Source organism: Notamacropus eugenii, chromosome X, assembly GCF_028372415.1.
Source record: "Notamacropus eugenii isolate mMacEug1 chromosome X, mMacEug1.pri_v2, whole genome shotgun sequence".
Taxonomy (NCBI): Eukaryota; Metazoa; Chordata; class Mammalia; order Diprotodontia; family Macropodidae; genus Notamacropus; species Notamacropus eugenii.
Window position 1 is genome coordinate 99,261,650 of NC_092879.1, and position 14,877 is coordinate 99,276,526.

The 14,877-nt window shown below is 47.9% G+C and overlaps 1 protein-coding gene across 3 annotated transcripts in view; it reads left to right on the plus strand.

The window, feature by feature from the left end:
• Nucleotides 1–14,877, plus strand: part of PHKA1 (phosphorylase kinase regulatory subunit alpha 1) — a 65,049-nt gene that overhangs the window by 19,194 nt on the left and 30,978 nt on the right. For all 3 annotated transcript variants that reach the window (XM_072626781.1, XM_072626783.1, XM_072626782.1), the window contains exons 9-14: nt 171–224; nt 2,115–2,237; nt 4,421–4,516; nt 4,946–5,053; nt 10,046–10,124; nt 14,295–14,429. In XM_072626781.1, coding sequence (XP_072482882.1) covers nt 171–224; nt 2,115–2,237; nt 4,421–4,516; nt 4,946–5,053; nt 10,046–10,124; nt 14,295–14,429 — 595 coding nt within the window. The remainder of the gene's footprint in view (nt 1–170; nt 225–2,114; nt 2,238–4,420; nt 4,517–4,945; nt 5,054–10,045; nt 10,125–14,294; nt 14,430–14,877) is intronic.

Consider the following 14,877-nt stretch of genomic DNA (forward strand, 5'->3'; position numbering starts at 1 on the left):
GAAATCAGCAGCTTGGGGGTGAAGCACTGTGTTTCTGCAGCTTGAGCTTTCCCCAGTTACTTTGAAGTGGGCTTGTGCCCACTGCTTGGCTGGCACATTCTGCTGCCCTCTGGGTCTGCAGAGGGACCTGGGATTCTCACGCTCTCTTTTCCTTTCGTTCTCACCCCCAGGGTCGTTATGGCTGTTGTCGCTTTCTCCGAGATGGGTATAAAACCCCCAAAGAGGTGAGTTTCTTTCCGCTTGCCCTCCCCCACCCCTACCGAAGGCCAGCAGAACTTGATCAGTGCCAAGGACTTGGGGCACCTGTTTCAGCTGAGCTCCCTCCCCTAGGTTGCAGACAACCCTGTGATTTTTCCAGAGCTCATAAGGACCGAAAACTTGATTGGTTCAGGCCTTTCTGGAATGCGGCTGCCAACAGTGGCAGGGCCCCCGGATTGGTGGCTGGAGTCTAGAAGAGGGAGATGCAGGCAGCCCTGTGCTGTGCCAACTTTCTTCTTTGCCAGCTGGCCATGGACTGAAGGCTCCAGGGTTTTATTCCACTTACCTTGAAGCCGAGTTTCCCTTTCCGAGGCCTAAGGAGAAGCAGGGACCCCTTCTGAAAGGCTCAGGGCATCGAGGGGCTGGGCCAGGGCACACTCTCTGGCAGTGCTGAATATCTTCAGATCTCACGGCTCTGCTGGCTTTTTCAAGTCATGGAGGGCCTGGAGACATGACCCAAACTCTTCAGAGATGTGTGCCCTCACCCTGCTGCCTCAACTACCTCAACTCCCATTCCATTGTGTCCTTGCCAGCTGCCTTCCAGCTTGTCTCCATCACCAGATCCAGTGCCCTTCCTGAGGCTTCCCCACCCCCAGACACCCACTAGCTCGATGACCCTGGGCAAGTCAGCAGCTCTGACCCTCAGTTCCTCATTGAGCCCTTTCAGCTCTGCATCTGTGATCACACAATTAATTCCCTACCCCCTACCTCTTACCCCTCACTCTTTGAGCCTCCCACCTCCCTTTGGTTTCTATGACACTACACTCATCTACACTGCCAACCAATGTGCCAGTGAGACAAACAAAGGCCTCCTCCCCTGATCCCACCTTGGGGTGGTGGCGGTGGCAGAATCTTCCCAGAATCCTCTCCTTAATAGTCTGTCCTTCCTCCACAGTCATTCGGTACAGCTAGTCTCCAGGTTGTTCCACCTGAATCTCGATTTCCAGTCCTGACCTCTCTCTTCTACTCCAACCCTGCTTTTTCAGTGATCTAATAATAGATACTTTCCCTTGGATATCCTGGAGCTCAGCATCTTTTCCACTCACACTCACTTCCCTCCCAGTATTTCCTATCTTTCTGAGTGACCCTCTTAGGATTGCCACTCCACAGGTAGCAAACCTGGAGTTAACTTTGCTTCCTTGCTAGAAAGCTTCAGGGGAGGCCCTGAACAGATGTGTTGGCCCCCACTCTGTTAATGCTGGGAATACACTTCCCAAATATGATCTGTAGGGTAGCCTCATTTTACAAATGGAGAAACTGAGAGGTGAAATGACTCAGGTTACACCACTTGTCATTGTCAGAGGCTCTGTCTAGGATCATAATATTCATCTACCCTTTTTTTAACTAAAGCTCTAGTGTCCAAGCAAGGGCCAGGCTGTCAGTGCCAGGGGCTGATTATCAGCGTTCCATGACCTCTGACCCCAACATGCTCTAGGGTACAGAAAGATGTTCAGAAGGTGTTGGCAAGGGCACAGATGTCCCTGAATTGGTAATGCAGCCACTGTCAGCCAACCCTCCAACTGCGGACAGGCTTGGCCTGGAGCACACATAACACACAGGGACAGTCATATGACTCCCCTGAGTTTCACTGCCTTGCTATGAAGGGCTCTTATCTGGTCTTCCTGCTCTACCTGCTTCTGTCATGATCAGTTAGATAGCTGGGTGCCATGTGGCCCAGAGGCCTGGAATGTCTTTGCTTTGTTTGTTTTTGCTTGCCAACAGGCAGTCTTAGGGTGGGAGAAAGGCTGCTGCCCTCCTGTGGGCTATTGGCAGTGGTTGCCACCTTTCTGTGCCTGCAGCTCAGTTGCCCTGCTTCTTTGATTGGGATGACACAGGTCAAGCCTTGGTTCTTGCAGGATCCCAATCGTCTGTACTATGAGCCAGCTGAACTGAAGCTGTTTGAGAACATTGAGTGTGAATGGCCTTTGTTTTGGACCTACTTCATCCTGGATGGTGTCTTCAGTGGCAACATGGAACAGGTATGGTGGCCTCCAGTTGGCAGTGGCTGAAAGTCTTCTCCGGTAGGATAGTGCTGAGATCTGGACTGAGTCTCTGTCCTAATGGGAGGTTCTCAGGGATCTGGCTGACCAATCAGAGGCCCCAGTGATCCCAGCTGGACAGAATCTTCAGAGACCATTGAGTCCACCCCCCTTACTCTGCTGATGAGGCCAATGAGGCTCAGAGGGGAAGTGAGCCACTGAAAATTCCATGGCAGGGAGCCACAGAGCTGGGCTCTGAACCCAGGCTTCTTCTGCCTTCCCCACAAGGTCTCTGCTCATATCCGATGTTAAGGTGATATCACCAGGCTTGTTCACTTCAATCCATTGAGCACCTGCTCTGTCAGTCCTTGTGCTAGGCCCTGGAGAGACAGAAACACAAAGGAACCATCTCAGTGTTTGCCCATCTGTCTGCTTGGCCAGTTCCATACCTGGCTCTGTCTTCCTTGTCATCCCAATCCCTGCCCTTACGTTAGGGGACTGATGTTCCCTGAGACATTGGAGCCTCCCAGTTCTACGATGTCTTCAAACTCCCAAGACCTCCTCCTCCTCTCCACCTTGGCCACACCCAGGGGTAGTCACAGCCTTGATCTCATCAACCCCCAAGTATTCCATTTCCATGTCCAAGAACCATGAAATTGCTTTATCAGGTCTGAACCTTCTGTCATTCAATCTTTCCCTTTGTCTCATGATGCCTAACCCTGTTCTCCATCCTCCGTGGCATCCGGTCCCTCCATCACTTGGATCTTTCCCAGGTCATCCCCCTTGCACTGGTGATACTCTCCTCTCCTCTCAGTCTCCATCTCTGCACGATCCTCTGCTCTTACATCAGTCAATCAATAAACATTAAGTGCCTCCTATGTGCCAGGCACTGTGCTGTTCTAACCTGCAGTCATTTACTTGATCACACTCACCTTGGAACCCCCTGAAGTCCTGGCTGCCAAGCTGGGTGTCATCTTGGACTTGTCACTCTCTTCCCTTGTACCCAATCTCTTGTTAAAATCTTGTCACTTCTATCTTCATAACATACCTTGAATCCTCCCTCTTCTCTCATGTGACCCTCCTCACCCCTCTCCTGGACTATTGACCCCCATGTCTCATGCTTGTCCGCCTCTCAAACCATCTTCTACTCAGAAGCCCTGGAAATTCTTTGAAAGTGGAGGTCTGACCACATCAGCCTACCTCTTCCCCTTCCACACACGCAGTGAACTCCAGTAGCTCCATCTTATCTTCAGGCTCAAATAGATTCTTCTGTGAAAGGCATTGAAAGGTTTTCCTAACCTAGCTCCTTCTGACTTTTTCAGGTCCTCCTGTGGGGCAGGGGCCACACTGTGTGCCTCAAGACACAGCTGCCCATCTCCTGCCTTGGAACCTTTGTACACATTGTCCCTCATGCCTGGCATGCCATCTCTCCTCACTTCTATCTCTCAGAATTCCTATTTTCCTTCCAGGCTCAGTTCACGTACTGCCTTCTCTCCTGAAGCCTATCCCATCACCTATTTTGTGTATATTTATGTGTGTGGGGGTTGTCTTATACTACCAGGTAAGGCAGTGGATGAGCATTGGACTTGGAGTCAGTGTACACAGGGATAGTAGCAGCGGCTTTCCAGGAGTATGGGAGAAGCAGACTTCCAAGTGCTACCTAAATGCTAGCCTGGATTGTTAGTATTTCCTGATTGGATGCTGGCATCTCACTTCTGTCTGTTCCTGCGCCTGACATGGTACCTGGTGCACTCGTTGCCTCGGGTCTGGAGAGCTTCCGTACAGGTCCTGTGCCTAGTACTCTCTGCCCAGCCCCAGGCTCACAGAGCTCAGGTTCCTGCTTTCCTATCCTCCTGCTGGCCCCTCGGCTTCCCCATGATGCTCCCACTGCCCTTCTGGCTGCACAGACTCTGCTCTCACTGCTTGGTTCCCCAGCCCTTGGGCTGGGCTTCGCCTGCAAGGCTTTGAGCACCTCAGGTGAGGGTCCACTCAGCCTAGGTCAGTAGGCATTGTGCTCTCCTTTGTTTGTGGCCTAGCCCCAGAAGGCCCACCCCAGTCCTCTGATTCTGCCCACCATCCAGGATGAAGCTCCTTGACAGCGGCTCCATGCTGGCTCAGCTGGCCTTCCATGCCCTTCTAGGGCAGGACCCTAAGGTATCCCTCTGCCTTGCTTTCCTTTGCAGGTCCAGGAGTACCGAGAAGCTCTGGAAGGGGTCCTTATCAAGGGCAAGAATGGGGTCCGCCTTCTGCCTGAGCTCTACAGTGTCCCCCCTGAGAAGGTGAGCAGAGTGCAGCAGGAGAGGAAAGGAGGTGTCCTGTCCCTCCTGCAGGACTGGCCTTCTTCACAGTGCCTGGATTGCTCAGGACTTGGGCAGGCATGGCCTTGATTTTCAAGGTTCCAGGAATGAGCCTGTGCTTTTATTGGTTGCAGGTTTTACTGTGTCTCAGGGCTCGAATTTTGGGAGTGGGCCTCCATGGTGATGCAGGACTGGGACAATGTACCTGAGAAGCTGCCATATTTGACAGCCACCTCTTATACCAGTGGTTGGTGGCCTAGGCCAGGGCTAGCTGCACAGACAGTGCCTGGGGCCCAGGTAGAGCAGTCTGCGGCCTGAGGAGACATTCTTTTGTTTTCCCTGGAGCTCAAGCCTCCCTGAGGCCCAGAACTCTGGGATCATGTCCTCTCTCTAACATATGGCTTCTTATAGGTTGACGAAGAGTACGAGCATCCTCACACTGTGGACCGGGTGCCCATGGGCAAGCTGCCTCACATGTGGGGCCAGTCCCTGTACATCCTTGGAAACTTGATGGCAGAGGTAAGAAGAGTTTTGAGCCTTTCAGGACTAATCACATTCAGGTGTGCCATGTCCAAGGCAGGCACTGGGCACATGGTGGAACAAGCAAGGCGGGCACGGGGAGGGTCAAACCAAAGCAGATACCCAAGGAGGACCAGGGTGGGCAGGATGGCAGTGTGCAGCCATGTGAAAGAGGGGTTCACTTTGTTGTGCTTTGCCGAGCAGCGATGGGGTGTCTAGGTTCTTTGGTTGGACTCCAGGCAGGAGAAATTTCCCCGAAGTGGGAAGGGCTCCTGGAAGGTCGTGACTCTGGCCTGTGTGGAGGCTCCTGGGGCCCCTCCCCTTTGGTAATGCTGTGATGCTAATAGACAATGTCATTCGTCTTCAGGGACTTTAGTTCGAGGCTCTCTGGAGTGAGACCCTTTTTTGGGAAAGTTATCATGATTCTTGGTAATAATGACAGCAATGATAATAATAGTATGAATGTCTCTGGCACTTGGGGATTGGCAGAGCTCTTGTACCTCCTGAGTCTCACAGCACAGTGCCTGGCATACAGTAGGTGCTTAATAAATGCCCTATATAAAACACTCACCTAATGCTTATGGAAACAACTAATGGAGTCCAGCTAAAGTATGGCCGTATCCTTGGCGAGTCCTCCCAGGATGCCTTAGGGCTGGAAGGGAATGCCTCGACTTTTCTCATGCATCCCTTCCTCAACCGTGCCCTGAACCCATTCTAGTTATTCCCTCCACATAGAGGCCCTTTCCCATGGGCCCACGTATGGCTCATGTGACAGGTTCTTTGGCTCATTGGATTTGTGTCCTCTCATCCTACAGGCCTCTGGTTTTTCCGATCGCTTCTAGTGGGAGGCATTAAGTTTCTGCAGTCTCTTCTTGGAGTGGTGATGGGCACTAGGTGGCGCACCTGCTCAAGCCCTGCTCTCAGACTTAGGAAGAACATCTTAGACCCTTCTTAGCTGTGTGGCTCCCAAGCATTATTAAGCGCCTGCTATATGCCAGGCCCTGATCTACACTGGGGATACAAAAAAAAGTAAAAGGTAGTCCCTGTCTCAAGGAACTTAAAAATCACTTAACATCTCTCAGTCTCCATTTTCTGATCTGGAAAATGGGGATAGTATTAGCACCTTCTTGTTGTGAAAATCCAGTTGGATAATACAGGGTATCCCAAGAGTCTTAGTGTCATCTTAAGCTTGGGACACCCTGGATACGTAAGGTGAGGTGCAAACCTTAAAGTGCAATAGAAATATTCGTTATTGTTGTTGTTAGAGATGAGGCTGTGAGTGTCAAGTCTCACAGGCCTCTTATTTCCCCCGGGCCCTGCTGATGACCGCAGGACAGTCACTGCCCCCTCCAAAGCGTAAAATCTCTGGCCCTTTGGGACCAGTCACCAGAGCAGCATTTGGCCTGAGAGGCTCATGTCTGAGGCCTTGCTGCCTGAGGAATGGTGTCTAGGCTCATACGCCAACATGTGCCACGTTTGTGGCACATTGTAATTCATTTCTCCTTGTACTTAGGCTACAGCAAATAGCAGTAATGACAAGCCAATCTGCCCAGAGCTCCTGGAGGCTTATCTGGGGGAGGTGAAGGCCACAACCTGGGCTTCCTCTGCTTTAAGGCCCAGTTAAAAAGCAGGGTTGCTCCTTTCTCACTTTGCAAACCAAAAACAATTGAAATTCCCTCAAGTAAAAATGTCAGCAGGCCTGGCCCGTTGATGACTTAGAAACATTGATGATGGCTTTTGTCCATCAGCTCCATTTTCTGCTAAACCAGGGCTTCTTGGCCTTCTCTGTGCCCTGGGCCCCTCTGGCAGCCCAGGGAAGCCTGTGGACTCCTCAGAGTAAAGTGTGGAAACGAAGCAAAAAATGAAATGCATAAGATTACAGAGGAAAACAGATCTATTGAAATATAACTATTGAAATGCTAACCAAACCAAGGTCATGGGCTGCAGGTTGGGAAGCCTTCACTAACCCTGTTTTCCACACCCAGAGAACCTTCTAGAACAAACAGTTTACAGAGACAGACAAAAAGTAGTTCAGCCAAAGTAAGCAGCACATTAATGGCATGTGGGCTTCACTTTTGCCTTCTCAGGGTCTTCTATGTGCCAGGCCATAGCATTGATTCTGTTGTTGTTGCTTGTTTCCCATTTCCATTATCGTAGGCATCAGGTACATTGTTTTCATGGTTCTGCTTACTTCACTACATAAATTTACCAAATCTTCTCATGATTCTCTGTGTACCGATGCCTTTTTATGCAACTTAAAACCAAGCTGTGCCCCCCCTCCTGCATTTCCCCAGATCTTTCAAGACTCTAGCAAGACTCTAGCCCTGTACCCCCAATGTAAAGGTTGGGCAGACTTCCCTGAAATTATCAAACTTGGGGCTTGTTCACTCAGCCTTTCCTTTGGGATGAATATCTTCTATCGCGCCTTTTCTGGGTGTACCAACAAGGCTGTGTAGGACAGTTTAAGAGGACCTCTGTGTCCCATGCGCCTCACCACCCCAAGCTTTGGGGCTAAACAGGAAGAAGAGGGAGGAACACATTTCTTTTTCAACAATTAGATTTTTCTTTTTATCTTTTTATCGTATCCAGTCCTCTTCCAGAGGGCCATCTCTTATAACAAAGGATTTAAGAGTAAAGGAAAGGAGGAAAAGAGGGGAGAAATTGAACAAAATCGAAGAGCACATCAGCAGACATCCGGCATTGTAAGCAAGGTTGTGCCCTGCGGGCCCCCTCTGCAGAGGGGCGACAGTGAGCCGGCTGCCCTTTGGGGTTAGGCTTGCTCTTTGCGATTTCACAACATTCATTTTCCTTCTTATTTTTCGTTCCATTTTTCATTTATTTATTTTTTGTATACATAAAGATTAACAAAAATTAATTCTTGTTGATAGCTTTTGTTTTTCAATCACCTCAATTTCTCCCTGTACCCTTCCCCATGGCTCACTGTTTGGCAAAAGAGGGAGAAGAGAAAAAGAGAGTTGGCCAAACCAGTTGCTGTGTTGAACAAATCAGACATCGAATGCAGCTTCTGCCCCGTGGGGGGGAGGGGGTGCAGTCACAATGTGTCTGTTGCCTTCTTGGCTCTGCTGGCTTCATTTCACCTCAGGTCACATGTTCATCACATTCATCATTTCTTATAGTGTAGACACACTCAATTATATCCATGTGTCATTCCCCGCTCAACAGGTATCTTTGTTTCTGGTTCTTTGCTGCTGCAAAATAAGGGCTGCTAGAAATATTTTGGTGTGCTGAGGACCCTTCTTTTTGTCAGGTATCTCCTTGGGATATGTGCCCAGCAGTGGGAAACTCAGGGTCAAAAGGGATGGACCATTTTCTCAGCATCATTCCAAACGGTTTCACCAACCAGGCATGGGGCCATGTGTCTTTCCACAAGCCCAGCAACATTGACTGAATCTCACCTTTTGTCATCTTTGCCAGTATGCTGGCTGCCAACTGACTTGAGGCATTCTTTACCATGGTTGTTAATACTTTGCATTTCTTCTTTTGAGACCCATTTATTCATATTCTTTAACTACTTCACTTTTAGTCTGTTTTGGATTCCACATCTTTATCGGAGACTTTCAATGCAAAGGTTTCGTTTTCTTTTTCCTCCCTATTTCACAACTTTCCTTCTTATCCAGGATGCCTTAACTTGTTTGTGCAGCAGCGTTGCAGTCTGGGTAATCAAAATGACCTCTTTTATCTTTTGTAATGGCCCCTCGGCTTTGTTTGCTATGGGCGGTATATGATCTTCTCCTCTTCTCCTTTTTAAATGGTATGGTCTCATATATTTGGGTCATATATCCATTTTGGATTTATTGTGGAATATGGTGTAAGATATTGGCTGATGTTCTCAGGTTTTCCAAACAGTTCTTATTAAATAGGGAGTTCTTTCCAAAGTATCAAACTCTGAGTTATTGAGTTCCATGATTTCTAATTCTCCCTCATCTAGTCTGTTCCATCGATCTACTTCTCTGTTTTTAAACTAATACCAGATGGTTTGGATGGCTGCTGCTTTGGAATCTAGTTTGAGGTCTGGAAATGTTATTCCCCTTTCATTCCTCCCTTTTTCAATTTTCATTTGATTTTTGTTATTTTCTCTTGACATCCTAGAACTTTTGAGTAACACAATTCTTCAGGGGAGATTAAGTTCACTGCACTATGTGTGTTGCCACAGCTCCTAAGCCCAAGGTGACTTGCTGAGCAGGCGACACGGCATAGAGAGACACAAATGAGAAATCAGCAGGACAGAGGAGCTGAATTATGGAGGTTGGCACTATGAGCTTTGCAACCAGATAGGACTTGTCCAGGGAAGGCTGGAGTCTGAAACAAAACTAAGCTCTGGAGAAAAGAACTTGGCAGAAAGTCAGGAGATCATGGGTTTAGAGTTAGAAGGGAGCTGCTCTGGGCTGGGCCTGACTCCGGCCAGGGCCCTACTTGGTAGTGTTTGTTATGAAAACAAAATTAGATAGTCATAGGTCCCTCGGTATCTAATTAAAGGAGCTTTATGGCACCTTAGCTGGGGAAGGGTATTCAACAAGGATATGAATTAAGCTCCTCTCCCATTATCCCCTCCCATTATAATGGCCTATTATGACCTTCCAAGCAGACTTCCTGGAAGTGATTTTAATGGCCTGTAGGTCTTTAAGCTAATTAAATTTCGATATCTTTGGAGGAAAAACCGAACCTGACTTGCATGGGGAAGGAGAGGGTAAGGTGTGAGGATATTGCTCCCACCATAGGAACTTGGCAGTCATCTGGTCCAGCTGAAGAAACTGAGGTACAGAGAAGTTGTGCCTTGCTGGAGGTCACAGGACAATAAGCAGTAAGCTGCAGAGTAGGTACTTCAACTCCCATTCTCCTTCTGCTGGGCCTCACTGAACAGCGAACAGCAGCACTCCCTCCCCGGTTACAAACGTGGCGTTCTCATTGCAGGGTATTAGCTGATGGCAGAGGGGAAACTTTGTAATTGGTTTATTTCTGCTTTTTTCTTAGGGGTTTTTAGCACCTGGGGAAGTTGATCCTCTGAATCGTAGATTTTCAACTATCCCCAAGCCAGATGTTGTGGTTCAAGGTAGGTGTGTCCTTTTTGCCAAGAGCACAAGTTGTGTATTTAATGGCTTTTTGGAGGCAGAAACCTTTGGGATGATAGCAGTAATCGCATATTAATAGCATATATCCATATTGCATGTCAAGGTTTGCCAAATGTCTTATGTATATTATCTTATTTGATCCTCTCAGCAACCCCATGAGGTCAGTGCTGTTATTACTTCCATTTTACAAATGAGGCAATGGAGGCTGAGCAAGGCAAAACAACTTGCTCATGGTCAGACAGCTAGGAAGAGTCTAAGGTGGGATTTGAACTCAGGTCTGCCTGGCTCTAAATCCAGCCCTTTCTCCCCTGTACCTCACCTTTGCCTCAAGTTACTCTTCTGAAAAGTGTCATGCTTTATGCTGTGAACGTCATCTGGTCTGATTTATACAATTATCAACAAATCTGTTTTCCAGTGATTTGGCCCAACTGCAGTCGGCTTCAGGAAGCATCACTGCCCTTATGGCTGCCTTGTCCTCTCGCCCGTCCTCCTACCCCTTCTCCGTTTTCTTCCTTAGCATCTCTTCCAATTTCCATCTTGTCATTTCAGCTTTCAAAAGGCTCTATCGGATCATAGTCTCTGCCTTCTTCCCTTGCCTGGATATAGTTCTTCAGAGAGCTTCTCCTCCATTTAGTGCTTCTTGACAGCAGGGACCATCCTCAAAGCTTAGCACAGTGCCTGGCATGCAGTCGGTGCTTGGCATACAGCAGGTGATTAATAAATCCTTTTTTGACCAACTAACTGCCACTTGACAATCTTCACCCCTTGTTTACAGCCGTGGCTTACTGCCTACTCTTCCTGCCTCCAGACATTCCCCTTACCAGTCTGTCCAACACTGCACTACCAAAATGATCAGTTATGTCAGTTAAAATTCATACACCTTGGCCTGGCATTTGAGGCCTTCTACAATCTAACCCAGTTCCGCAAGTCAGACTTTTTATGTCACTGCTTCCCTACATGCCCCTTCAACTCCAACTAGGCCAGTTTCCTTATTGTCCCCTCGCCACACTATGCTAATTTTCTTAATACTTTTCCAATTATCTAAATTCTCTTCATTCTTTAAGGCCCACATTTGCCATGAAACCTTCCCTGACCACTTGAGGCCACTTTGTGCTCCCCAGGGATATGCTGGTAAATGTTTAACAAGTGGCTCTCAAAAAGATGATGCACAGCACACTTTTCAATGTCATCTGCATTGGAGCAGCTAGGTGGCACTGCAGTGGATGAAGCACTGGCCCTGGAGCCAAATGCAGGCCTCAGACACTTACTAGCTGTGTGACTCTAGGCAAGTCACTTAACCCTGATTGCCTCCCCAGAATGTTTCTGTCTTCATCACTTTCTTAAGTCTAAACAACCAACAGGACAACAACTCAAGCCTGATTTGTAGTCTTGGCCAGTTTCTGAGGTGTAAGTGCTTACTGCAAACATTTAAGAATTAGCTTTCATAAGATGATGTTAGCTAGTTCCAGCACCTCCTGTGTCTCCCACGCGTCTCAAAGCCTGTGGCTCTGACCCTATGCCCTCTTGCTTTCTCACCGTTTCATGTCTTTTTTCTCCAATTTGACCCTCTCTAAAGAAGGGACCAGATTTGGAACTTGTCCCATCAGTCATTCCTTCTCTCTCTTTCATTTTCATCTTCCTCCACTTTCTCCTTTAGCCCTGTCTCACATGAAAAGGTGATCTTTCTCCTTGCCAAGGTAAAGCCTTCCACCTGCACATGGGATCCCCTTCTAGCCCAGCTCCTCCAGCAGATCATCCCCTCTGCCATCCTCACTCCTTCACTTATCTTCACCCTCTCCCTGGTTCCTGGTACCTTCCCTGCCTGCAAACATGCCTATGACTCCCCATCCTCAAAGAACCCTCACCTGCCCTTTCCATTACTGATAGCTGTCACCTAGATTTCTTCTTCATTTTGTGGCAGAACTCCTGAAGAAGGCCATCTGCCTTTGATGCCCTGACTTCCTTTCCTCTCACTCCCTTTTTAACTCTCTGCAGTTCATCTTATCATTCTACCAAAATGACTCACTCTCTCCCCCTTATACTCTCTTCTCTCCTTCTTCTCCTCCCTCTCTGATGGCTCGTCCTCAGTCTCCTTGGCATCACACCCTCTAACTGAAGGTGTCCCTCAGGGCTCTGTCCCAGGCCCTCTTCCTTTCTCCCTCTACACTGCTTCATTTGGTGAGCCTACCAACGCCTCTGGATTTACTGACCATCTATATTTGTGCTGAGGATTCTCAGCCTGCCCCAGCCTCTCTGTTGACCTCCAATCTCACATCTCCAGCTGCCTCTCAGACATCTCAAACTGGATGTCCAGTAGATCTCAGGAATTCTGCATGTCTAAAATGCCTCCTAAACCCTCCCCTCTTCCTGTTGCTTTCCCATTACTATTGAGGACATCACTACCCTCCCAGTCCCCCAGTCCCACAACCTCTGTGTCATTGTGGACTCCTCACCCCTCCCCATATCCCACTTTTTGCCAAGGCCCATTGATTTTGCATCAGTAGCATCTCTCCGATACACCCCCTGGGGCAGGTCCTCATCTCCTTACTCCTGGACTTTTGCAGTAGCTGCTGGGGGGATGGGGTCACCCTTCCCTTGTAATCAGTAAATTGCAGTGACTCCCTATTGCCTCCCGGATCAAACAGAAAATCCTCTTTGCAACTTTTGAAGTCCTTCATACCCTGCTGTCTCCTCGCCTTCAGTCTTCTTTCTCCTTACTGCCCGACATCTATCCCCTTTGATCGAGCAACACTGTCCTCCTGGCTGTCCCATTCCTCCCAGCTTGGGACATTTCCTCTGGCTGTCCCCCAGGCCTGGAAGGTTCTTCCTCCTCCTTTCTGCCTCCTGGCTTCCTCCATGCATCAGAAGAGCCTTTCCCTCATTCCTCCTTGTTTATTTTGATATTTATTATTTCCCTTCATTCCTTCTCACTCTATTGATTCTGTTCAGTGGATCGTGTTGAGAGCGTGTCTATACAGAGTCACTGGCGTGTGGCCTCCACTGGATTGGAAGCTTTTCCCGAGCAGGAACGGACGCTTACCTTTCTTTGTATACCCAGGGCTTAGCTCAGTACACAGCATGTAGGAAGTGCTTACAAATGACTGTGAAGTTGACTCTGACAAATAATGCTGCTAAGAATATTCATATGTGTGTGCATGCATGTGTGGCTGTGTGGGTGTCTGTCTTTCTGTCTCTGACTTCCTTCAGGAATAAGCCCAGTCAGTAATGATCACTGGGTCAGAGAGCAGAGAGTTTGCTTGCTTTTCTTACAGAATTTCCCATTGCTTTCCAAAATGATCAGATTGCTTCTTGGCTCCAGCAAAAGTACACCTGGCATGTCTGTCTCCCCATAGCCCCTCTACCATTAACTGTTTCCATGTTTGATACAAGGCGTGGAGCAGAGCCTCTGACTTGTTTGTGCATGCATCTCTCTTATTTTTAGAGATGCAGAGTATGTTTTCATGAGTCATTTAGAGTTTGCATTTTTTCTTTCGAAAACTGTTCATTTCTCTTGGTTTCTAATAGAATGATTCTTGGTGTTAGATATTTATGTCCACTCCCTTTATATTTTGGATATTGACTTTTATTTGATGATCTTTGGCACAAATATTTTCTTCCACTTTACTCTTCTTATAGAAGCTGCCAATTGTTCTGCAAAGGATTTTGTCTTTTTTAGAAATGAGCTCTCAGACAAACACGGTAATTACCCATAAGCTCTCAGTGACTGAGCCAGAAGCAGAGCCTAGTAGACTAGATACTAGAACTTGCTCCTATTAGAGAAAACCATTCAAAAGTAGTAGAACTTTATGTAGATACAGAGCTTTTCAGTTTTTGCTGGTGACAAATTAGAGCCTTTTCCCAATAGATGCATGATCAAAGGACATGATGGGGCAGTTCTCAAGAAATACAAGCAACCAAAACCATATGAAAAAGTGCTCCAGCTCACTAACAGTAAGAAAAATGTAAATTCAGGCATCTCTGAGGTTCCTCCTCATGCCCATCAGACAGACAAGGAAAATGTCAGTTGTTGGAGGGGCTGTGGAAGGATAGGCACACTGACTGTCCACTGTTGGTAGACCTGTGACAGTAATATAGAAAAGACTAAAGAAGAAAATGCTCTTCTCTGGAAAGTCTCTTTTCTCTCCCTGTAGTGTCGTTTCTAGCTGAGACAGAAGACATCAAGGCCATCTTGAAGAACAGTGGAATTGATGTGGAGACCATTGCTGAAGTGTACCCCATCAGAGTACAGCCAGCCCGAATCCTCAGCCACATCTATGCCAGCCTAGGTAAGGAACTCTGCCAGCCCAGGAAGCAAAACCTTCTGTTTCTTTGGCTCTTGGCTTCATCCCGTATCATTGTATTCCACTGACCTTGAGGTGGAATTTAGGGGCTGTAGAATTTTAGCTTTTGTCAGCCCCCTTCTACCTCCTACATAGCCTTAGGGAAAAGGCCTCTTTCACCAAAAAAAAAAAAAAAGGCTCACTGCCTGTGGGGAGTATCACCTATGCCTCGAGTAAACAGATAGTGCTGGGCATCACTGGAGAGCCTCCTTAATGAAAAGGTTGGCCCCACTCATCCTTGGAAGCCATGCTCAGAAAGTGAAATGACATCAGGAAATTAGTTAATATGTCTTACTTCCCTAGGCAGCTAGGTGGCACAGTGGATAGCGTCAGCAAGAACTGGGCACCTCAGACACTTGACCCTTAATCAAGTCACTCACTTGCTTTCAGCCTC